Genomic DNA, 27,079 nt, shown 5'->3' on the forward strand with positions numbered 1-27,079 from the left:
TTCTATCTGTAATCATGCAGTACTAATGAGTAGTTGAAATACGTACAACCGCCGGGAAAAGAGGTTAAGTCTACACTGGGGGTAAAATATTAATGATCAATCTTTTTTTTTTTCAATTCTATTACAATTACAGTAAATTATTTTATTTTTTTTATTCTCTAAAAATGTCTCCTAATATTTTAGTTTTTTTTTACCATTTCTGTTGTATTTTTATTTTCCAACTATTTCACCATTATTGTTGTAATTCTGACTTTTTTGAATATTTAGACTATAATATGAATATTTAATGCTTAGCGCTTTAATATATATAATGAATATTTTAGACTCCATTCTCATAAGCAACCTCATTGTACAAAAACTATAACTTTACAAGAATGACATCGTAATACTACAAGGAAAAATAACACCATTTTAGTATAGTATATCGCATAATGTTGAAATATTAAAAGAAAATTTGTTTTTAAAACCGTAATGTAAAAAAAAGACACATATGAGAATGAAGTCTAAATATTCAAAAAAGTCAGACAAAAGTCAGAATTACAACAATAATGTTGAAATAGTTGGAAAATAAAAATACAACAGAAATGGTTAAATAAAACTAAAATAGAACTAAAATATTAAGAGAGATCAGGAAAACTAAAAAAAGTAAAATAGAGTAAAATTACTCAAGCCAGTGAAGACCGCTCGGTAAAAATATTTCAAGGTAAAGCTTTTCACGCGACTCATTAGCCTCAGCTACATGCTATTACATTAGCATCTGCTAGCTACTTTCGACGCGACCGAAAGGACAAGATGGCGGGTAAGACATAACATCGCCCTCTAGTGATGCATATGTGCAGGTTCCAGGTTCATCGAGAGTTTCATTGCAAATTATGTGACACTTCTGGTTATTTATTTATCACCCCCCCCCCCCCCCGCCCCCCTTCTTGAAAATAATACATGATAATAATACATGCTAGCTTCCGGAGGGCCGCCGCCGAAAGCCGTCTTGTTTGGCGGCGATATTTAACTGATGCAAAAATATGAATACATTCATCCGGGGCTGACGGACTGGAAGATGGAATCCTTATGAATAAAACATTTGTGGGTGGGGGACAAAAAAAAAAATACATATATATATATATAAATATATATGGTGTATGTGCAGTATATATATTGAATGTCAGGCAGGGCTGTTCTTGCGTTTTGTGTTGTTGCTGGTGGAGATGGTGGACTTGACCGTCACATTACTTATGGACAAGCGCCGAGCTTGTATGTGTGTGTGTGTGTGTGTGTGTGTGTGTGTAAAAACTGGCAGCAGCCTATTCCCTCACATACGAGGCTTTCAACTAAATGAATGAATACATTATGGATCACTGGCCAGCCATCAATAATGCAGCTCTACTGTATTTGGAGCCCTGTAAAGCGCTATGGCGGACAATAGGACGGGGACCCCATGACACCCCACAATCCGGGGCCCCCAGAGGACCCCGGGGCTTGCAGTCACGGCGCCGCGGAAGGCGACGAAAATAAGCGGCACTAGCAGTCCGCCCACATCTGCACTCATTCACAGGTTGACACTGGCTGGCAAACACACACACACACACACTTTTTTCCCGAGGTGTGCGTCCTGAGGGTAAGCAACACATTCATATTCAGCCCAGGCAGAAACAGTCGGGAGCTATTTTGTTTTCCCAACCAATAGAATCAAAGCGGCAGCCATTACGACCTTGTGACGGCGCTCATAACCCCCGACCGCTCCGTCGACGGACGCTCCGAAACAGAATCCTGGCATCTTTCGGAAGTTTCAACCAGAGCCCGAGTGTCATTTATTCATTAGCCGGCGATCAGACGCGTGCGTGCGCAGCATGAGATGTTATAAATCAGACCGACGAGCGGTTATTAACAATTCATGCCATTCATAATACATAAGAGCCCTCATTTATTTATCACCTCTAAATGGGATTTTCCTTCGCCTTCTCCTTCAGTCCCGCCCGCCGACTCATTGTATAGCCCCGGAACCACGACCGTTCTGGGAGCCGGCCAAGACGTAAACAAAAAACACGCGGCTTTGATTGGGATCATCGACGGGGGGAGGTTTGCGGTGATTGTGGCTGATTAAGCGGTCGGGTCATGTGACTGAGTTGATTGTATACGAAGCTGTGCCGCCAGATGCTAGCCAACGTCTGCATTGTTCTGTAGAATAAATGATATGGCAATATAGAGAGAGGCCCTGCAGGCTCCCAGCGTGTCTCATTGTGAAGCAGCAAATTACAATGGAGGAGTTGGGGGGGGGGCACCAGGGGATTTTGAGAAACCGCTTTGATGCTTTTTTACCTTTGACCTTGCTATAAACAATAACTTTAAACTATTTTAGGTAGAAATGGTCGCTTTCCACGACTGGACATTGCTTTGGATCTTCTGTTAGCGTACTTTGGGAACAGGCTAGCAACATGTGACAGATTTAGCTTGGCTAAAACCAAAGTGAATCAAGTCAGAATGCTATTACGAATATATTGGTCTTTACCTCCGTCCTTACCTTAAACATCGACTTTATGCGGTTTAAGGAAGACAAGATTGTTTTCCACGACTGGACATTGCTTTGGTTCTTCAGTTAGCATACTTTGGGAAAGGTCTAGCAACACGTCACAGGTTTAGCTTGGCTAAAACTGGAGTGAATCAAGTCAGAATGCTATTACGATGATCGCAGTCTGTATTGGTCTTTACCTCCGTCCTTGCTTTAAACGTCGACTTTATGCGGTTTTAGGAAGACATGATCGTTTTCCATGACTAGACATTGGTTTGGATCTTCTGTTAGCGTACTTTGGGAAAGGACTAGCAACACGTGGCTAAAACTGGAGTGAATCAAGTCAGAATGCTATTACGATGATTGCAGTCTGTATTGGTCTTTACCTCCGTCCTTGCATTAAACGTCGACTTTATACCGTTTTAGGAAGTCATGATCGCTTTTCCACGACTGGACATTGGTTTGGTTCTTCTGTTAGCATACTTTGGGAAAGGTCTAGCAACTTGTGGCTAAAACTGGAGTGAATCAAGTCAGAATGCTCTTACGATGATCGCAGTCTGTATTGGTCTTTACCTCCGTCCTTGCCTTAAACGTCGACTTTATACCGTTTTAGGAAGTCATGATCGCTTTTCCACGACTGGACATTGGTTTAGTTCTTCAGTTACCATACTTTGGGAAAGGTCTAGCAACACGTCACAGGTTTAGCTTGGCTAAAACTGGAGTGAATCAAGTCAGGATGCTATTACGATGATGCACTGTGTATTGGTCTTTACGTCCGTCCTTGCTTTAAACGTCGACTTTATACCGTTTTAGGAAGTCATGATCGTTTTCCACGACTGGACATTGGTTTGGTTCTTCTGTTAGCGTACTTTGGGAAAGGTCTAGCAACATGTGGCTAAAACTGGAGTGAATCAAGTCAGAATGCTATTACGATGATCACAGTCTGTATTGGTCTTTACCTTCGTCCTTGCCTTAAACGTCGACTTTATGCGGTTTTAGGAAGTCATGATCGCTTTTCCACGACTGGACATTGGTTTGGTTCTTCTGTTAGCGTACTTTGGGAAAGGTCTAGCAACACGTCACAGGTTTAGCTTGGCTAAAACTGGAGTGAATCAAGTCAGAATGCTATTACGATGATCGCAGTCTGTATTGGTCTTTACCTTCGTCCTTGCATTAAACGTCGACTTTATACCGTTTTAGGAAGTCATGATCGTTTTCCACGACTGGACATTGGTTTGGATCTTCTGTTAGCGTACTTTGGGAAAGGTCTAGCAACATGTGGCTAAAACTGGAGTGAATCAAGTCAGAATGCTATTACGATGATCGCAGTCTGTATTGGTCTTTACCTCCGTCCTTGCCTTAAACGTCGACTTTATACCGTTTTAGGAAGTCATGATCGCTTTTCCACGACTGGACATTGGTTTGGTTCTTCAGTTACCATACTTTGGGAAAGGTCTAGCAACACGTCACAGGTTTAGCTTGGCTAAAACTGGAGTGAATCAAGTCAGAATGCTCTTACGATGATGCACTGTGTATTGGTCTTTACATCCGTCCTTGCTTTAAACGTCGACTTTATACCGTTTTAGGAAGTCATGATCGTTTTCCACGACTGGACATTGGTTTGGTTCTTCTGTTAGCATACTTTGGGAAAGGTCTAGCAACTTGTGGCTAAAACTGGAGTGAATCAAGTCAGAATGCTCTTACGATGATCGCAGTCTGTATTGGTCTTTACCTCCGTCCTTGCATTAAACGTCGACTTTATACCGTTTTAGGAAGTCATGATCGCTTTTCCACGACTGGACATTGGTTTGGTTCTTCAGTTACCATACTTTGGGAAAGATCTAGCAACACGTCACAGGTTTAGCTTGGCTAAAACTGGAGTGAATCAAGTCAGGATGCTCTTACGATGATGCACTGTGTATTGGTCTTTACGGCCGTCCTTGCTTTAAACGTCGACTTTATACCGTTTTAGGAAGTCATGATCGTTTTCCACGACTGGACATTGGTTTGGTTCTTCTGTTAGCGTACTTTGGGAAAGGTCTAGCAACTTGTGGCTAAAACTGGAGTGAATCAAGTCAGAATGCTATTACGATGATCGCAGTCTGTATTGGTCTTTACCTTCGTCCTTGCCTTAAACGTCGACTTTATGCGGTTTTAGGAAGACATGATCGCTTTTCTCGACTGGACATTGGTTTGGTTCTTCTGTTATCGTACTCTGGGAAAGTCTAGCAACTCGTGGCTAAAACTGGAGTGAACCAAGTCAGAATGCTATTACGATGATTGCACTCTGTATTGGTCTTTACCTCCGTCCTTGCTTTAAAAAAATCGACTTTATACCGTTTTAGGACCACCTGTATTGGTGTTTACCCATTTCTGCGATGAAATGATCATTCTATCAAAGATTTTTCCGTTGCCTTTTAGGAGTGATGCTCCAACCGTTGGACAAACGGGATTTAGGAAAGACATCGCCGATGTACTCACGAGTGGCCGGCTTGTTGCAGTTGTGTCCGTGTCGGAAATACTGCGGGTTCTCCACCACCGGGATCCGAGTCATCCCAATGACGACGGCGTCCGGCCCCGCGTCCAGCGTGCAGGGCGTTATGATCCCATGATTGACGTGGTGGAGAGGGCTGGCCGAGTCTTCCTCGCCGCTGATCACAGCCACCGGACCTGGGACAAGACAAGACGGTTTTACAGGTACGTTTCAGTTTGGGACTGAATACAAGACCGCCCTTCGTTTTCTGTAGGGTTAGAAGTTCGATGTTAGTCATCGCCATCATTTGATCACCATTCAGACGACACATTCAAATATATGTAGCGTTCTATATCGGTCACTAGGTGTCAGTAGACACAAAATCACTAGACTTGATTACCAGACCAACATGAACGTTCTCGTACCAGACACAGTAACCCCCAACATGTTTTGACCGTAACTGAACTCCGATATTTAGATATATCAGCTATATCGACCACATTGGCTAATAGAAGTATAAAGTTGACTATAGGGGTGTTATTTCATGTCTAGAGGGCTCTAATAATTTTGTGTATTTAGACCGTAAAACAGGTTTTCTATGCTTTTAAACTATAAATTCATTCAATTTACATCATTCGATTTAAGTAAAGAGTTATACTCGGTGATTTACATATCAAGTACCGGTCTGGAACCAATTAAACGGCATAAACGAGGAATCCTCGTAAAAAAGTCATTACCATGCCAGGTCCCGCTTAGTTCTCGGACAAATCTTAATAAAGGCATGAGAATCCATGAAATGAAATGCAGACGTGTGCGTACAAAATTTGGGCAAATAAGCGAGCAAATGAGTGGATTCATTCCCAAAAGAAAGAACAGCATTTTTCCTTATCCTTCCCGCCGTTAAGAGGAAGGGAAATTGGTGTGAGAACATATTTAAAACCTTTTTAAGACCGCGTTTGTTGCTTCTGTTGTCCGTGGAAAATCCGGTTAGCCCAATTCCGAAAACATCCTCAAGGTGCGCGGGCGAGGAGAGAAAACGTCTCCATTAGGTGGTCAAGGAGAAAAAAAATTCCCGATATCTCTTCCGAGACGGCAGGGCCAGGGAGAGCACATGAAGTCAACAGTAGCTGATTGACAGTCAATCTGTTTACCCACAATGCCGAGTGTCTCAATCCAAAGGCGGCAAGTAGCAATCAAGACCCGGTGACATCCCATAATAGACCTCACAGCCCGGTGGAAGCGGGATGTTAGGAAGGGACGCGGCAAAGCTGCAATTTATGGAGGAGCGCCGCCCGATGTTGTGCGGGCGCTTTCATGGCACTCACTTTATTAGGCACACGCACAAACACATCAGCGCCGACAAATTGCCGGGCAGAGCGAGCAGGCACGCCGCAGGAATTGCACCCCCCCACCCTCTTTCAAAATGAATCATCTTACAGAAGCCGACTTCATTTGCTCCCAAAACATTCCCTCGTTAGTGAAAAAGACACATCAGAATAATGATCCTAGAAATAGCGGGAATTTCTCTCTGGTTTTCCTCTCACGCTGCTAAGGAATCAAACGTACACCAACAGAAGCGGCCTTAAATATCCTCTAAAACTCACAAGTTTCACACCCGCACGCTCCACACCGCCAGGCCACCGCAAAAAAAATCATCTTTTAGCAGAAATATGAATAAAACATGCAAACAATCTGCCCCCGAGCAACAGACAGCAAAATAACAAGGAAACTAATAATGCAACACGATGGAGGATCTACATGGACAATCATACCCACTCTCCTCTCAAATTTTAGGAGGGAGTTGGTAGATCGGGGGGTGGCCAAAGTGCGGCCCGGGGGCCATTTATGGTGTGTGGATTTTTTGGTGTGGCACAGCCTAAAAATATAATTTAACAACTAAAAAGCAAAAATAGAAAAATCCACACCAATATTATTAAAATAAAGTCAAAATATTAAGAGGAAAAAAAATTGGGGGTGGCCAAAGTGCGGCCCGGGGGCCATTTATGGTGTGTTTATTTTTTGGTGTGGCACAGCCTAAAAATATAATTTAACAACTAAACAGCAAAAATAGAAAAATCCACACCAATATTATTAAAATAAAGTCAAAATATTAAGAGGAAAAAAGATCGGGGGTGGCCAAAGTGCGGCCTGGGGGCCATTTATGGTGTGTGGATTTTTTGGTGTGGCACAGCCTAAAAATATAATTTAACAACTAAACAGCAAAAATAGAAAAATCCACACCAATATTATTAAAATAAAGTCAAAATATTAAGAGGAAAAAAGCAAGAAAAAAAGTCATAATAATATAATATAATCTACAATTATATAATAATAATATAATATAATAATATATTATATTTAACATTTTAGTAGCATAATTGTTATATTTTAATAGAAATAACAAATAAACTTCAGTTGGGAATAAATGATAATGTTACAAGAATAAAGTCAAAATATTCTGGGAATAAAGTTAAACTTACCACAAAAAAATCTACCAAAAAAAAAACTGAAATTGTTAGGAAATTATAAAAAAAAAATCAACAGAAATGAAAAAAACTGCTGACGTTTTGTGAGCGTGAAGTCAAAATATTAATATTAGTCAAAATACTATCGAACAAAAAGTCACAATTTGGCGAGAATGTAGTAATAATCTTTCAATAGAAATAACATTAGGAAAAACAAATAAACTAAACAGCAAAAATAGAAAAATCCACACCAATATTATTAAAATAAAGTCAAAATATTAAGAGGAAAAAAGCAAGAAAAAAAGTCATAATAATATAATATAATCTACAATTATATAATAATAATATAATATAATAATATATTATATTTAACATTTTAGTAGCATAATTGTTATATTTTAATAGAAATAACAAATAAACTTCAGTTGGGAATAAATGATAATGTTACAAGAATAAAGTCAAAATATTCTGGGAATAAAGTTAAACTTATCACAAGAAAATCTACCAAAAAAAGCTGAAATTGTTAGGAAATTATTTTAAAAAAATTAACAGAAATGAAAAAACTGCTGTAGTTTTGTGAGGGTGAAGTCAAAATATTAATATTAGTCAAAATACTATCAAACAAAAAGTCACAATTTGGCAAGAATGTAGTAATAAGAGGGAAAAAATATAAACAAAATATATATAAATATAATAATAATAAATACAATAATAAATATAATTTATAAAATATAAAAATATATAAAAAATATATAAAAATATAAAAAAATATATAAAAAATATATAAAAATATATAAAAATATAAAATATAAAAAATATAAAATATAAAAGTACAATGTTGACATGTTACAGAAAAACATGGTAATGTGATGAGAAATTTAAATAAAATTAAGTTCCGGGAAAAAGTTCTAATACATGAAAATAAAGTTCAAATATTATGGGAATAAAGATAATTTACAAGAGCAAAGTTAAAATTGTTGGATAATTGTTAAAAAAAAAATCACCAGCCGTAATTTTGAGAGCAGGTACCGTGCAGCAGAAACCGGATTGGTCGCTTGTTGCTAGGCAGAGCTTATGAGGCTGTAGCTGATTTTTGTCCCGCTGCTGAATAAAAAAAAAAAGTCTACTTGTGTAAAAGTTGCAAAAAAGATGAAAGAGTCCCTGCAGGTAGTCGCTCTTCCTCTGTGATCTGGGTTGCGTCTCGGAGAAGAAGCAACAAAGGATGATATTTTCAGTTTCTCCTTTCCTGCGGGACGCCTCAAACCTCGACTGAGCGAGCACTTTATTGGAAAGCGCACAAAGAACGCTCGCCTCCGCAAACAAGCTTCAAACGTGGAGGCGCTCTGGAGGACGTTCAGGACGGCGCCGAGACGCCATAACCTGGTGGCGCTATGTGGCGCTCCTTTGTGGGACCAAGAATGAAAGATGGCGGTGACGGATCCATGAGGTTATTTACATTATTTCTCTTCATATTTTGACTTTAATCTTGCATTATTACTGATGAATTTTGCACTTTGCACCATTTTTTTTTATTTTAAAAATGTCCGTCAATATTTTTGGTCTCATAATATTTCCACTTCATGAACATACATTTTTAATAGGGATATCTAATAATTAACGGACCGATATCAGCACAAAAATGTAATATCGGTTGTTATCGGTATCTGATTTTTTTCTGATCATGACAACCGATATTTAAAAAATGTCGTATATATCGCATATGTCTTCATTCCACCACAGGAGATATGTCATGGGACACATCGGGATTGGTATCGGCTGATATTGGGATGGGAAATTGGACAATATCTGCATATCGTTTTTTGGCAACAACAAAAAAAGCCAATATCAGACATCCCAAATTTTTCATTATTATTCATTATTATTTATTATTATGTATTATTTATTATTATTTATCATTTATTATCCTTATTATCACTTATTATCATTTATTATAGTTTATTATAGTTTATTATCGTTTATCGTTTATTATCGTTTATTAATTATTATTTATTATTACTTATTATTATTTATTATCACTTATTATCACTTATTATTATTTATTATTATTTATTATTCTTTATTATTCTTTATTATTCTTTATTATTCTTTATTATTCTTTATTATTATTTATTATTATTTATTATTATTTATTATTATTTATTATTATTTATTATTCATAAATATTTATTATTTCTCTTAATATTTTGACTTTATTCTGGCAATATTAGAATTTTTCATAACCTAACTTTCCAAAAATTCTAACTTGCTAGTTTTGGTTCTCATATTCCAAATTATTATTATTATTATTATTTTTCCAACTTTCTGACATTATTTTATTTTTTCTGACATTATTTATTATTATGACCTTATGTTATATGCTATATAAATATTATTATTATTATTATATTTTGACCCCATTCTCATAGCTGTTTCCATAGCTTAATTTTCCAAAAATGAACTTTGAACTTTACCCGTTTTGTTGTTTTGTAATGTGACTACTTACATTATTTTCCCTTTAATATTTAAATGTTATGCTAGTAAAATCATTTTTCTCATAACAATCAGGGCATTATTGTCGTACAATTGCGACTTTTTCCTCATTCGTTTGCAACAATTTTCTGTCAATATTTTGAGAGAAAAATTGATTTATTTTTCAATATTTTTATTTGGTTATATTTTTAGAAAGTTCGACTCCTCCCATCACAACACTATCCGACCAACGTTGCAAAACAAGCGTGTTAGCGCGTTTACCCGGCGATGACGCAGCATCAGGAGCCGCAATGAGGCCGCACGCGTGTTTACGGACTGCAGCATGCGGCGACACTGCGGTGGGATGAGCTGATGTTTGGGCGTTTGCTGTGATGAGCTTCCTGCTTCCTGCTTCCACATTTTTCCCCTCACGCCGCGTCCTGCTATTTTTCTTCAGGAATGATGATGCGCCGCCAAAAAGATTTCTCAGACCACGAGACTCTGGACGCCATCCGTCAACGTTCCCTCCCTCGGCCGTACGATTACACCCCCCTCCCCCCCATCGAGTGTTTTATGTTTATGTAAGGCGTCGGCTGGGACGCCCCCGGGTGCATTAGCTAATTCAAGCCGATCAATTGATCAGCGTGATTTACGGTGCGGGACAGAACAGGAAGCGGCAGCGTCGACGCCCCCTCCTGGATGCCGTTCATTAAGACAGCGTCAGCGTGTCACGCCGCCATGATGGATGGGGCTGGTATGAATGAATCATTGCGGGGGAACCACTCCAAAAACTAAACCGCAAAAAAAAAAAAAAAAAGACGATTCGGCAAAAAACAGGAGGGGAATGGCAGTCAAAGTTGTAAGTAACGTGGTACTCGTTCCTTCTGCCGGTTACCTCCCCCAAGGAGGCAATGATGCAGTTTGCTTGCTAGCGTGATTGCGCGCGAATATATTGACTTGAATTATTTCTGTTATATTTTCTTGAGGGGTGGGGCGTAGGCAAAGTGAAAAATCATCAAATTTTAATGGAGGTCTGGTAATCCAACATTGTATTGATAATTCAGATTTTTCACTTGTTTCTTTTTTTAAAGAATACTGCATAAATCAAAATATTCTGGGAATAAAGTTAAACTTACCACAAGAAAATCTACCAAAAAAAAAAGATGAAATTGTTGGAAAATTGTAAAAAAAAATCAACATCAATGAAAAACACTGCTATAGTTTTGTAAGGGTGAAGTCAAAATATTAATATTAATATTAATTAATTTATATTAATTTATATTTATATGTATAATTTATATTTATTTATATTTATTTATATTTATTTATATTTATTTATATTTATGTATATTTATTTATATTTATTTATATTTATTTATATTTATTTATATTTATTTATATTTATTTATATTATTAATTAATTAATATTAATATTCAATAGTCAAAAACGAACAAAAAGTCACAATTTGGCAAGAATGTAGTAATAAGAGGGAAAAATATAAAAAAAATATATAAAAATAATAATAACAATAATAAATATAATTTATAAAATATAAAATTTTCCAAGTACAATGTTGACATGTTACAGAAAAAAAACATGGTAATGTGATGAGAAATTTAAATAAAATTAAGTTCGGAAAAAAGTTCCAATACATGAAAATAAAGTTCAAATATGGGAATAAAGATAATTTAATTTCAGTTTCTTTTTTTAAAGAATACTGCATAAATCTTTTTTTCCACGTGGCGCTGCCTCTTTAAACGGGATGAACAGCTAGAAACTTTGAAATAAAAGTGCAATAAGAAGCAAATGACGATATATGCTTAATGTGCTGTAACCTGACACTTTAAACGGTTTTTTTTTCCGCCAATGCAGCCTTTCTTTTTTTTTTTTTTTTAACGGCACTCTCCAGGTTTCACTCGATTTATTGCTTATGGCTCTAATTTTACTTTTCAGTAATTTATTTTTACTTTTTTTATTCGAATTATTCTATATTGTGCAGATACAGAACCGTGTCGCCGCATCTATAAAGAACACTGAAGGAGGTGATTCTTGGGACAAAAAAAGAGAAAAAAAGTCAAAATCCCATCCCTATTTGGGGTCCATCCCTATTTTGGGGTCCATCCCTATTTTGGGGACCATCCCTATTTTGGGGACCATCCCTATTTTGGGGACCATGCCCATTTTGGAGACCATCCCTATTTTGGGGACCATCCCTATTTTGGGGACCATGCCCATTTTGGAGACCATCCCTATTTTGGGGTCCATCCCTATTTGGGGACCATCCCTATTTGGGGACCATCCCCATTTGGGGTCCATCCCCACTTGGGGACCATCCCTATTTGGAGACCATCCCTATTTGGGGTCCATCCCTATTTGGGGTCCATCCCTATTTTGGGGACCATCTTTATTTGGGGACCATCCCAATTTTGGGGACCATCCCAATTTTGGGGACCATCCCTATTTGGGGTCCATCCCTATTTGGGGACCATCCCTATTTGGGGACCATCCCTATTTTGGGGTCCATCCCTATTTTGGGGACCATCCCTATTTTGGGGTCCATCCCTATTTGGGGACCATCCCTATTTTGGGGTCCATCCCTTTTGGGGTCCATCCCTTTTGGGGTCCATCCCTTTTGGGGTCCATCCCTATTTGGGGACCATCCCTATTTTGGGGTCCATTCCTATTTGGGGTCCATCCCTATTTTGGGGTCCATCCCTCTTTGGGGTCCATCCCTTTTGGGGTCCATCCCTATTTGGGGTCCATCCCTATTTTGGGGTCCATTCCTATTTGGGGTCCATCCCTATTTTGGGGTCCATCCCTCTTTGGGGTCCATCCCTATTTGGGGTCCATCCCTATTTTGGGGTCCATCCCTATTTTGGGGTCCATCCCTATAATTATTTGTATTTTTTTATTTATGTTTTTAAATAGATATTGGCTTCTTTTAGGTCCATTTTTAAATGATTTTTTTATTAGAAGAAAAATCCCTGTGGTGGGGAATAAATTTTGCAGAGAGTGATTGCTTCCGTTCCACCTCCTTGTGGTAATTATCACACAGATTCCTTTTCAAAGGTACTTAATTAGGGCTGGAATTAACTGGAGGACATGAACAAGAGAACACAGGAAGGGTAACTCACAAAGGCGCCGCCCCGCTTCTCGTTAATGATGGATGTGAGAGGAATTAAGTTCGCATGTGCCCGTGAAGGATGGAGGAGAGGACGCGACGCATTTGGAGGATCACAGGAAATCATCAGCTGCTGGACCAAAGCACCGACTTCTAAAAGGTTGAACTGATTTCAGCCGTGCACTCGCCGTCTTCGGGGGGCCCCTGTTTGGAACACTGCCCCCCCTCCCTTCGGCAAAGGCGTGACTGGAAAGACTTGCAACATAGTCGAGTCACAGAATAAACAGAGTGCGGTCATTCCTTTCAGATTCTTAATAATAACCGACAAGGGGTCCCTAAACCCCCAAATGGTTGATTACAAGCTTTGATCACCAACCATGGACCCTAAAACGGTTCACTGTTGCTGCTTGCTCTTAAACACGAATGCTTCCCCTCCCTTCGGCACAGACGTGACTGGAAAGTACAACACTTTAACACTTTGGGGGTCCCTGAACCCCCAAAACGGTCTTAAACATGAAACAGCATTCCGAATCATTGTAGCATGTAGCAGGTCCATCCCTATTTTGGGGTCCATCTCTATTTTGGGGACCATTCCTATTTGGGGACCATCCCTATATTGGGGACCATCCCTATATTGGGGTCCATCCCTATTTGGGGACCATCCCTATTTTGGGGTCCATCCCTATTTTGGGGTCCATCCCTATATTGGGGTCCATCCCTATTTGGGGTCCATCCCCATTTGGGGACTATGCATATTTGGGGACCATCCCTATTTGGGGTCCATCCCTATATTGGGGTCCATCCCTATTTGGGGACCATCCCTATTTGGGGACTATGCGTATTTGGGGACCATTCCTATTTGGGGACCATCCCTATTTGGGGTCCATCCTATTTTGGGGTCCATTCCTATATTGGGGTCCATCCCTATTTGGGGACCATCCCTATTTTGGGGTCCATCCCTATTTTGGGGTCCATCCCTATTTGGGGTCCATCCCTATTTGGGGACTATGCGTATTTGGGGACCATCCCTATAATTATTTGTTTTTTTCAATTTTTGTATTTTTCTATTTTTTATTATTTATTTTTTAAAATAGATATTGGCTTCTTTTAGGTCCATTTTTTAATGATTTTTTATGATGTAATATACCGTAAGTTATGCTTTGATATATTTATATTATTGTTATTATCTTGCCTGCTATAATTGGCCACGTCACTGCAGATAATACACCACATGTTGAGGACACGCCTCCGTGACGGTGACAGATTTACGATTTACGTTTTCATCCACGTACGTCCTTCCTCCCGCCGCCGTCGTTGCCGCCATAACGCGGCGAAAGGAAGAGCACGGCCACCGTAAATCTCCGGCAGCACAAACTGCGTGAGGCGATAAATATCATCTGCAGCGCTACTGGGTCAGCAGCGCACACTGAGAGGACATACGGGAGATTCGGGGGCGGTGGGGTCGGGGGGGGGGGGGGGGTGTTGTCGTGCCCAACGAGTCATGTTGAGGCCGTTTGTCAGGAAGGACGTTAGCGTTCATGACCTGATGCTGACATCTTCACGGGTAGGAACTGCTAACTGCACCGCTAACGCTATACTCGCCATCAAGCTAGCTGTGACATCATCATCATTAAGACGACATTAGCAAGGGTCGCACACTGCGCTATTTATTGCTATCCGTTTCCCCCTTGATCCTGTATTGCAATGTTAGCATAGCTTTATGAGCTAATGTGCTAACATTGCACTCACATTTTTACAGCAAAATCATGCTAGGTTAGCCGCCTAGTTAGAATAATTTAGAGGAATTTTTCTATATTTAATAATCATAATTGTCAACAAAGCTGTCCTCAGTGATGTGGTGGCTTGTACAGTACAGTACTATCCCTATTTGGGGTCCATCCCTATTTTGGGGTCCATCCCTATTTTGGGGTCCATCCCTATTTTGGGGTCCATCCCTATTTGGGGTCCATCCCTATTTTGGGGACCATCCCTATTTTGGGTCCATCCCTATTTGGGGTCCATCCCTATTTTGGGGTCCATCCCTATTTTGGGGACCATCCCTATTTGGGGCCCATCCCTATTTTAGGACTATCCCTATTTGGGGTCCAGCCCTATTTGGGGACCATCTCTATTTGGGGTCATCCCTATTTTGGGGACCATCCCTACTTTGGGGTCCATCCCTATTTTGGGGTCCATCCCTATTTTGGGGACCATCTCTATTTTGGGGACCATCCCTATTTGGGGTCCATCCCTATTTTGGGGACCATCCCTATTTTGGGGACCATCCCTATTTGGGGACCATCCCTATTTGGGGTCCATCCCTATTTGGGGACCATCCCTATTTGGGGTCCATCCCTATTTTGAGGACCATCCCTATTTGGGGACCATCTCTATTTGGGGTCCATCCCTATTTTGGGGTCCATCCCTATTTTGGGGACCATCCCCATTTGGGGGCCATTCCTATTCATGAGGCTATAATGTGCTAACGAACGAGTAACGATGGTAAATGTAAATATGTAAAATAATAATTTGAAATATATTTCAAAAAATTAAACCAAATAATTTCAAGACTACAATTTTAGCAACAATAAATAATAACAGCAGCATTAAATAATAATAGTAATTACTCTAATCTCAGTTGAGTTTCTTATAAATAACATTTACATTTTTTTTTTAGATGTGTAGTGATGGGCGTGTCCAAAGGGGGCGGGCTCATCAAGCTCAGGGCGGGTCAAAGGCGGCATCCTGTCCATCAAGAAGGAGCGCATGTTAGTGGCCCTTTAAGACGCAAGTAGAAACAAAGTAAAACAAAGCCGGGCTGTGCTGGTGCTCTAATTGAGGAACATGTGGGGGGGGGGGGGGGGGGATGTGGGGGGGGGGGGTGTTGCTAAGGAACGTTATTAACCACAAAGACCAGAAGATCACATCATTAGCACAAAACCAGCATGGGTCATAGGGTGCAGGCAAACAACACAAAGCGTCTTCACCAGGGCGCCACGAGGCGTAGCTCGCCGTGACGTCACAACCACATTAGAACTCTGCTCCGGTCAGCTGGGAGGCAGAGGATGGAGGATGAAGAACACCAGGCGGGATGGAATGTTTGCACACAACAACAAAAAAAAAAACTAAACCAAAAAGGCGGCAGTGAACCTGAATGACACGCTGTCTATAAATATTTATCGGCAGCTGCTGACTGACAGCTACTGCATTGTGCTCCCAGGAGACAACATGTTTGCACAGTGTGTGCACATGCACACGCACACATGCACATGCACACACACACACACACACACGCCTGCGCGATGCAAGACGTGGGCAGGGGCTCAAACCACAGCGCACGTTGTTGTTTGACCAATAGATGCCAACTCTCACATCCCTATTTGGGGACCATCCCTATTTGGGGTCCATGCCTATTTTGGAACTCTCCCTATTTTGTGACTCTCCCTATTTGGGGTCTATCCCTATTTGGGGACTATCCTTATTTGGGGACTATCCTTATTTGGGGACCATCCCTATTTTGGGTCCATCCCCATTAGTGGTCCATCCCTATTTGTGGTCCATCCCCATTTTGGGGACCATCCCTATTTGTGGTCCATCCCTATTTGGGGTCCATCCCTATTTGGGGTCCATCCCTATTTGGGGACCATCTCCATTTGGGGACCATCTCCATTTGGGGACCATCCCTATTTGGGGTCCATCCCTATTTGGGGTCCATCCCCCATTTAGGGACCATCCCCCATTTAGGGACCATCCCTATTTGGGACCATCCCTATTTGGGACCATCCCTATTTGGGGTCCATCCCTATTTGGGGTCCATCCCTATTTGTGGTCCATCTCCATTTGGGGGCCATGCCTATTTGGGGTCCATGCCTATTTTGTGACTCTCCCTATTTTGTGACTCTCCCTATTTGGGGTCTATCCCTATTTGGGGACCATCCCTATTTGGGGACTATCCTTATTTGGGGACCATCCCTATTTTGGGTCCATCCCCATTAGTGGTCCATCCCCATTAGTGGTCCATCCCCATTTTGGGGACCATCCCTATTTTGGGACCATCCCCCATTTAGGGACCATCCCTATTTGGGGTCCATCCCTATTTGGTGTCCATCCCTATTTTGCGACTATCCCTATTTGGGGTACATCCCTATTTTGGGGTCCATCTCTATTTTGGGGTCCATCTCTATTTGGGGACCATCCCTACTTGGGGACCATCACTATTTGGGGACCATCCCTATTTGGGGACCATCCCTATTTGGGGTCCATGCCTATTTTGGGACTCTCCCTATTTGGGGTCTATCCCTATTTGGGGACTATCCTTATTTGGGGACCATCCCTATTTTGGGTCCATCCCCATTAGTGGTCCATCCCCCATCTAGGGACCATCCCTATTTGGGGTCCATCCCTATTTTGGGACCATCCCCCATTTAGGGACCATCCCTATTTGGGGTCCATCCCTATTTGGTGTCCATCCCTATTTTGCGACTATCCCTATTTGGGGTACATCCCTATTTTGGGGTCCATCTCTATTTTGGGGTCCATCTCTATTTGGGGACCATCCCTATTTGGGGACCATCACTATTTGGGGTCCATCCCCATTAGTGGTCCATCCCCATTTTGGGGATCATCCCTATTTTGGGACCATCCCCCATTTAGGGACATCCCTATTTGGGGTCCATCCCTATTTGGTGTCCATCCCTATTTTGCGACTATCCCTATTTGGGGTACATCCCTATTTTGGGGTCCATCTCTATTTTGGGGTCCATCTCTATTTTGGGGTCCATCTCTATTTGGGGACCATCCCTATTTGGGGACCATCACTATTTGGGGACCATCCCTATTTGGGGACCATCCCTATTTGAGGTCCATCCCTATTTTGGGACTATCCCTATTTGGGGTCCATCCCTATTTGGGGTCCATCCCTATTTGGGGTCCATCCCTATTCATAAGGCTATAATGTGCTAACGAAGGAGTAACGATGGTAAATGTTGAACGTGACTGAATGTAGCATGTTGGCTACGGCTTGCCATCAGGAAGTGACAGCACTCTTTTCAGTCTGACGCTTATTTTTATTTAAAAATTATATATTTTACAACAAAACAGGCTTTGCTACAAATCTTAAAACCTACAAAAAATAAACTACAAAAAAATATCTTATATTCAATACAAAAATACTACAATACTGAATATCCTTATAGTATATTTTGTGAGCGTTTACAGTAGAAATACATCCAGTACATGCAGTACTACATGAGGCAAGTCCTTTCCACACTAGACGATGTTGGCTAGCGGTAAAAAGCGTTATGAAGAAGACAGGAAGTGCTAGCAGGCTAAAGAGGTGCGAGCGTAAAGCTCCTACGGAAGGATCGATACGGTGGCGACGTGGAGGGCTGCCGGCCAAGCGCTGAGGGGATATTCATCAGGAGGAGACTCCAATGTGGTGTTTAACACCGCAAGGGCACGGCGGGTCGTTCTAACAGGATGGATTTATTACCTGAGGACACCTGAGCGTGATGGACAGGAAGTTGATACTGTGAAGGCGACAACGCGTTGGGGCAAAGGTCGTTAGCGCACAAATAAAAAACACGCGGTCGGAGAAGGATGGCTCCCTGGTCGACATCCGTTATGCCGCCGTGACGTCCACGCCGCACCGCGCCGTGCGGTGAAGCGCTCATGTTGGAGTCAGACTCTCTGTCAGCCCTGACTGCTGACTTACAGGCGCAGCCGTGCAGACAAAACCGGTTTGCATGTGAGTGACGAGAAGAAAAGCTCAAACTCACTATTTGACTTTAGTGCAATATTATATCTTTTTGTCCAACTCAATTGTATTTTGTCACAATTCATATTTTTTTCATTTTACCAGTTTATTCCTGTAATATTGTGACTTCTCGTGTTGAAATAAAACTTTCATATTTTGACTTTATTCCCGTAAAATTACAGCGCTTTCATTTTACTACTACTGTATGTCAGATTTATTTATGTAATTTTATGACTTATGACAATTTTACAATTTTCCCCCAAAGCTATTTTTCCGAATATTACAACTTTGTTTTTTGTTTGTTAATAATAATATAATATAAAATACAATATAATATCATACAAAATATAATACTATAATACAAAATAAAATATAATACAAAATACAAAATAATAATATTACCACTATAATTATGTAATTTTATGACTTATGACAATTTTACAAATTTCCCCCCAAGCTAATTTTACGAATATTACAACTTTGCTTTTTGTTTGTTAATAATAATATAAAATAAAATATAATGTAATACAAAATATAATAATATAATACAAAATATAATATAACATAATACAAAATACAATATAATACAACTTTACAACTTTGTTTTTTGTTTGTTAATAATAATATAAAATAAAATATAATACAAAATAATAACATAATACAAAATATAGTATAATACAATACAAAATACAATATAATATTACCACTATAATTATGTAATTTTATGACTTATGACAATTTTACAATTTTCCCCCAAGCTAATTTTCTGAATATTACAACTTTGCTTTTTGTTTCTTAATAATAATATAATATAAAATATAATACAAAATATAATATAATATAAAATACAATATAATACAATATAATAATATTACCACTATAATTATGTAATTTTATGACTTATGACAATTTTACAATTTTCCCCCAAGCTAATTTTCCGAATATTACAACTTTGTTTTTTGTTTGTTAATAATAATATAATATAAAATAAAATATAATATAATACAAAATACAATATAATACAATATAATAATATTACCACTATAATTATGTAATTTTATGACTTATGACAATTTTAAAATTTTCCGAATATTACAACTTTGTTTTTTGTTTGTTAACAATAATATAATATAAAATAAAATATAATATAATACAAAATACAATATAATATAATAATATTACCACTTGAAAAAATCTTGAAGGGAACCTATTATGCTCATAATTATTATTATGCACATCTACACACCATAACCCGCACAGAAAGCTTTCTAGATCTTCCAGATTCTGCACCTCTTTCTGCAGCGTTTCCATTGATTTCTTGCTTGCAAAATTACATTATAAAAAAAGTCCAAATATTTCAGCTTTCTTCTGGTAGGTATTCTTCTTGTAATATTATGATTATTGCCATAAAATAGTAGTAATATTCCAATATCATGATGACATCACATGGGGTGATCTCTATCGGCTATGCCTATCCTCATATCTTGGCTTGTTGTTGTTGTTGTTGTTGTTGTTGTTGTTGTTGTTGCTAGGCGGGCCTACGCGTTGCCGCACATGACATCCAACATGGAGGCTGAGCGGAACGGAAGCCATTAAAGTGATAACTTCCATGCATCTCTGAACCGTCCCGACCTCGCCGTAACCCACGTTGTTGGATTTTTCCGACCCAGAAGACTAATTTGAAAGTAGAATGAAGGGGGTGGTGGGGGGGGGGGGCAGGGTCTGCACTCCTTATGTAAATAGACATTTGTCAAAAAGGAAAAACAAGGAAGGGTAAAGCCGTACAAGCGCTGGGACCAATCAACGGGTCTGATATTGCGTGCACGCTCGTCTATCCCGAACGCGCTGTCGGAGACGTCAAACTGGATGTGCGGGAGGCACACAAAGGCAAACATCAAAACTTCTCCAAGGGCGACGCCTTGTGCAAAAAAAAAAAAAACAAAAAAAAACATCACGGGCCGCCGCCGGCTGTCAATCAATGTCATGTGCATAGGGACCCGCGTGCTAAATTTAACTCCCTCTCAACGAATGTGCAGCAACGTAAACACGGAGGGACCGCAGGACGGGCACTTAAAGAAATCACAAGCGTGCTGACAAAACAGAATGTAGGTCGTCTAATCCCGTTCATCATTGCACGGGGAATAAAGGGGGGGGGGGAACTAATCCAGTCAATTTAACATTCCTCTGTGACACCCCCCCGCAGTCGGTGTCGAGGGCGTTAATGGGTTTGGATGCAACGGACCACAAGGACGCAGAGGAATTGAACAGTCAAGTGATGCTCATCACAGCGGGAAAACACCATAAAATGGACGTCTGGGCTCCACCATGGATGCCAATGATGAGGATAAAGATTCCGAGGATACCGAGGCAGGAAAACGTTACCAATGGGCGACTGGGCGAATAATTGAGCTTGGATGTGAGGATGCTGAGGATGCTGAGGATGCTGAGGAGGCTGAAGATGCCTGGAAGGCCATGGATGCTGAGGCAGGGGACCGTCAAATGACGCTCATCACAGCTGGGCATCTTGGCCTGGATGCTGAGGATGGCGAGGATGTCAAGGATGCGGAGGCAGGATGATGGCCATCATGGTGAGAAAACACCTCAAAGCCAATAAGGACACGTATGATGGATACTGGGGGTGTCAGGGATGATGGGGAAGATGCTAAGGATGCTGAGGATGCAGGGCTCTCAAAATGATGCCGATGCAGGAGAAAAGGGCCCAAATTTTCAAGCCGAGATTCCTTCAACCTAATAAAGATGCTTATGCCCACAAATTGGGTTTGATGACAAGGATGCAGATGATGCTGAGGATGCTGATGATGTTGAGGATGCTGGGGAGGCTGAAGATGCCTGGAAGGCCATGGATGCTGAGGCAGGGGACCGTCAAATGACGCTCATCACAGCTAGGCATCTGGCCTGTGAACAGGCTTGGATGCTGAGGATGCTGAGGATGCTGAGGATGCTGAAGATGTCAAGGATGCGGAGGCAGGATGATGGCCATCATGGTGAGAAAACACCTCAAAGCCAATAAGGACACGTATGATGGATACTGGGGGTGTCAGGGATGCTGGGGAGACCGAGGATGTTGAGGATGCTAAGGATGCTGAGGATGCTGAGGATGTTGAGGATGCTAAGGATGCTGAGGATGCTGAGGATGTTGAGGATGTTGAGGATGCTAAGGATGCTGAGGATGCTGAGGATGCTAAGGATGCTGAGGATGCTGAGGATGCTGAGGATGCAGGGCTCTCAAAAGGATGCTGATGCAGGAGAAAAGGGCCCAAATTTTCGAGCCGAGATTCCTTCAACCTAATAAAGATGCTTATGCCCACAAATTGGGTTTGATGACAAGGATGCAGATGATGCTGAGGATGCTGGGGATGCTGAAGATGCCTGGAAGGCTATGGATGCTGAGGCAGGTGACCGTCAAAGGTGACGCTCATCACAGCTAGGCATCTGGCCTGTGAACAGGCTTGGATGCTGAGGATGCTGAGGATGCTGAGGATGCTGAGGATGCTAGGATGCTGAAGATGTCAAGGATGCGGAGGCAGGATGATGGCCATCACGGTGAGAAAACACCTCAAAGCCAATAAGGACACGTATGATGGATACTGGGGGTGTCAGGGATGGTGGGGAGACCGAAAATGTTGAGGATGCTAAGGATGCTGAGGATGCAGGGCTCTCAAAAGGATGCTGATGCAGGAGAAAAGGGCCCAAATTTTCGAGCCGAGATTCCTTCAACCTAATAAAGATGCTTATGCCCACAAATTGGGTTTGATGACAAGGATGCAGATGATGCTGAGGATGCTGAGGATGCTGAGGATGCTGGGGAGGCTGAAGATGCCTGGAAGGCCATGGATGCTGAGGCAGGGGACCGTCAAATGACGCTCATCACAGCTGGGCATCTTGGCCTGAATGCTGAGGATGCCGAGGATGCTAAGGATGCGGAGGCAGGATGATGGCCATCATGGTGAGAAAACACCTCAAAGCCAATAAAGACACGTATGATGGATACTGGGGGTGTCAGGGATGCTGGGGATGCTGAAGATGCTGAGGATGCGGGAGGATGCAAGGCTCTCAAATGATGCCGATGTGGGAGAAAAGGGCCCAAATTTTGGAGCCGAGATTCCTTCAAGATGCTTACGCCCACAAATTGGGTTTGATGACAAGGATGCAGATGATGCTGAGGATGCTGAGGATGCTGAGGATGCCCCGCCAAAGGCCACTGTTGGAGTTGGCGTTAACAGTCGTAGAGGTCGATGGCCGCGTTATGGCGGCCCACAAGCCCGACCTGCTACAATAACCGCCGGGTGCGGAAAAACGCTGTCCGGATCCGGATGACGGACCTCATGCAAGCTGTGCCGTCTCCTCGGGTAAAAGGGAGCCATTTTTATTTTACAGCTGGAGGTAAGAATGTTGGAAAAAGAGAAGAAGTGGGTCATCTCGTTCCACGGAATACGTTTCACCCCCGCCGTCGTTTTCCATAAACCCTCCTGCAAAGTCGCTCCATTTCCTGTCCTGCAGGACGGGATAATTTACACACAAAGGACGCGAGCGGCGTTGGAATAAACAATGACAAAGGATGTCAGGGGGGCGGCGGCCGGGTTTCCTTTTTTTCACGGCGATGCTCAGCATCCGGACGCGGCGGCGGTGGCGTCGTCCACTCGAGATGGACAAGATGTCACTTGAGGTAAACATGGCGTCACACGTCAGCCGCCTGGCGGATGATGGACTGGTGATCTACCAACTGTCAGCCGGCACGTCGTGAACTCTTTCAGTGATGGATGGCTGGACGGGGGGCGGGGGGGGGGGGCGTATCTTTGGCCTAGATTTTTTTACGTATTGCGTATCATCTCTGACCTCGGGCCATAAATCCCCACTTGAAGCGGCCATCTTAGGGAAATACGCTCATGGACGTAACCTCATTGTGTACGTTTTACGTCAACATCATATACTAATACTAGTTTTCATTTTGATTTTTCATATTCATTAGAATTTTTACACTTTTTCAGTAAAAAAATATACATTTAAAAAATTCAGTGTCTTTTGGGTTATTTAAATGTTATTATTTTGTAATATTGCATAAATGTATAGTTTACAGTATATAATTGTTATATAATATATATATATATATATATACAATAATTGTTGTACAAAAAAATTTAAATAAAATTATGAAAATTAAATATACATTTAAAGTGCCTGGATTTATTCAGTTTATTTTTGTATTATTAAAAATGTATAATATAAAATATATAAAATATAAAAAAATAAAAAAATTAAATATACATTTTTAATATATAAAATAATACATACGTATATAAATAATAAAAAAATAATACATAAAATTTATAATATAATTGTAATATAGAACTATGATTGTATAAAATATTTAAACAAACAAAAATTGTAAAAGTTCATAAAATAACCTTTTAAAGTGTATGTTTTAATTATTTTACTATGCTTTTCTTTTTTAGTAATGTTTAGTAATATGAAACAAAAACAAAAATATTGTATTTTTATATAATATAAATATATATAAAAAAATGTAAATAAATTATCTAAAACAGCTAACCGAGTGGTTAGCGTGCAGACCTCACAACTAGTTCGATTCCACCCTCGGCCATCTCTGTGTGGAGTTTGCATGTTCTCCCCGTGCATGTGTGGGTTTTCTCCGGGTACTCCGGTTTCCTCTCACATTCCAAAAACATGCTAGGTTAATTAGCGACTCCAAATTGTCCATAGGTATGAATGTGAGTGTGAATGGTTGTTTGTCTATATGTGCCCTGTGATTGTCTGGCCACCAGTCCAGGGTGTACCCCGCCTCTCGCCCAAAGACAGCATCCCCCGCGGTAGAAAATGGATGAATGAATGAAACAGCTAACCAGTTCGTGGAGAGATCGCGTATTTCCGTGAAGTGATGGTCCCGCCGCCGTCTCATTGTACGTAATCGCCGGCGGGCTGGACGCGAGAACCTGAAAGAGACGCGGTCGGGTGGCTAATCCAGCCAAGGCAGGAGGGAGAAGCTGGTGGTTGACGGCACACTTGGAAGCCTCTCCATTCTCACACTCTCCCCTTCACCCCCCCCCCCCCCCCCCAAACTGGAGGTGTAATCCCATTCTGTCAATCACGCGGGCGCGCTGCCTCCCAGGTCTCAGCCTCTATCAGTGTAAACAGAAGAGAGGAAGCGGCGTTTGGTGTTTTCTCTCCCCGTTGGGGAAAAAAAAAAACGCCTCCTTTAGGTGTCTCTTTGATGCCGGCGCCGGCGTGGTAATTGCGATCGCTTACGAAACAAAATGACAAGAAGCAACGCCGGGCGTTTAGCGCCGCCAAGGTAAAAGAGTCAAGTTGCGTGAAGGTCCGGCGTTTCCTGTTGATGGTACAGGTCGAGGTTCTTCTTTTTTCTCCCCACAAAGGTAGGGGCTGCCATCAATGGCGGACTGGAACGTCAAACGAAACGTCTCGGCTATCATGGGGAACCCCCTAAATGAAAATAGTCGGTTATCATGGGGAACACACTGAACAAAACATTTTGGTTATCATCGGGAACCTTACGAACAAAACCTTTTGGTTGTCATGGGGAACCCCCGAGAACGAAATGTTTTGGTTATCATGGGAAACCCCCGAACGAAACATTTCGGTTATCATCGGGAACCTTTCGAACAAAACGTGTCGGTTAGCATGGGGAACTTCCCGAACAAAACATTTCGGTTATCATCGGGAACCTGCCAAACGAAACGTGTCGGTTATCATCAGGAACCTTTTCGAATGAAACGTGTCGATGAGCATGAGGAACTTCCCGAACAAAACATTTGGGTTATCATGGGGAACCCCCGAACAAAACGTGTCGGTTATCATCGGGAACCTTCCAAACAAAACGTGTCAGTTATCATCAGGAACCTTCCAAACGAAACGTGTCGGTTAGCATGGGGAACTTCCCGAACAAAACATTTTGGTTATTATGGGGAACCTCCCGAACAAAACGAAACGTGTTGGTTAGCATGGGGAACCCCCCGAACGAAACATTTTGGTTATCATCGGGAACCTCCCGAACAAAACGAAACGTGTCGGTTGTCATTGGGAACCTTCCAAACGAAACGTGTCGGTTATCATCGGGAACCTGACGAACAAAATGTGTCGGTTAGCATGGGGAACTTCCCGAACGAAACGTTTGGGTTATCATGGGGAACCCCCGAACTAAACGTGTCGGTTATCATCAGGAACCTTTCGAACGAAACATGTCGGTTATCATCAGGAACCTTCCAAACGAAACGTGTCAGTTAGCATGGGGAACTTCCCGAACAAAACATTTTGGTTATCATCGGGAACCTCCCGTACAAAACGAAACGTGTTGGTTGTCATTGGGAACCTTCCAAACGAAACGTGTCGGTTATCATCGGGAACCTGACGAACAAAATGTGTCGGTTAGCATGGGGAACTTCCCGAACGAAACGTTTGGGTTATCATGGGGAACCCCCGAACGAAACGTGTCGGTTATCATCAGGAACCTTTCGAACGAAACGTGTCGGTTATCATCAGGAACCTTCCAAACGAAACGTGTCAGTTAGCATGGGGAACTTCCCGAACAAAACATTTTGGTTATCATCGGGAACCTCCCGAACAAAACGAAACGTGTCGGTTATCATCGGGAACCTGACGAACAAAATGTGTCGGTTAGCATGGGGAACTTCCCGAACAAAACGTTTGGGTTATCATGGGGAACCCCTGAACGAAACGTGTCGGTTATCATCAGGAACCTTTCGAACGAAACGTGTCGGTTATCATCAGAAACCTTCCAAACAAAACGTGTCGGTTAGCATGGGGAACTTCCCGAACAAAACATTTCGGTTATTATGGGGAACCCCCCTGAACGAAACATTTTGGTTATCATCCGGAACCTTTCGAACGAAACGTGTCGGTTAGCGTGGGGAACTTCCCTTCCATTAAAATAACACCCCTATAGTCACCTCTTGCACTCTGATGACCCACTATAGTAGATATAATAAGAGAAAATAAGACATCAATAAGGCGCCACAGCGGTCGAGTGGTTAGCGCGCAGACCTCACAGCTAGGAGGCCAGGGTTCAATTCCACTCTCGGCCATCTCTATGTGGGGTTTGCATGTTCTCCCCGTGCATGCGTGGGTTTTCTCCGGGTACTCCGGTTTCCTCCCACATTCCAAAAACATGCTAGGTTAATTAGCCACTCCAAATTGTCCATAGGTATGAATGTGAGTGTGAATGGTTGTTTGTCTATATGTGCCCTGTGATTGGCTGGCAACCAGTCCAGGGTG

The 27,079-nt window shown here is 41.5% G+C and overlaps 1 protein-coding gene across 2 annotated transcripts in view; it reads right to left on the reverse strand.

Moving 5' to 3' along the window:
- ntrk3b (neurotrophic tyrosine kinase, receptor, type 3b) overlaps nt 1–27,079 on the reverse strand; it is a 273,184-nt gene that overhangs the window by 55,837 nt on the left and 190,268 nt on the right. For both annotated transcript variants that reach the window (XM_078792754.1, XM_078792752.1), the window contains one exon: nt 4,988–5,176. In XM_078792754.1, the coding sequence (XP_078648880.1) occupies nt 4,988–5,176 (189 nt within the window). The remainder of the gene's footprint in view (nt 1–4,987; nt 5,177–27,079) is intronic.

The sequence above is a fragment of the Doryrhamphus excisus genome, linkage group LG1 (genome assembly GCF_037039965.1).
Source record: "Doryrhamphus excisus strain RoL-2023G ecotype Guam linkage group LG1, RoL_Dexc_Guam_v1.1, whole genome shotgun sequence".
In the NCBI taxonomy this organism is placed as follows: Eukaryota; Metazoa; Chordata; class Actinopteri; order Syngnathiformes; family Syngnathidae; genus Doryrhamphus; species Doryrhamphus excisus.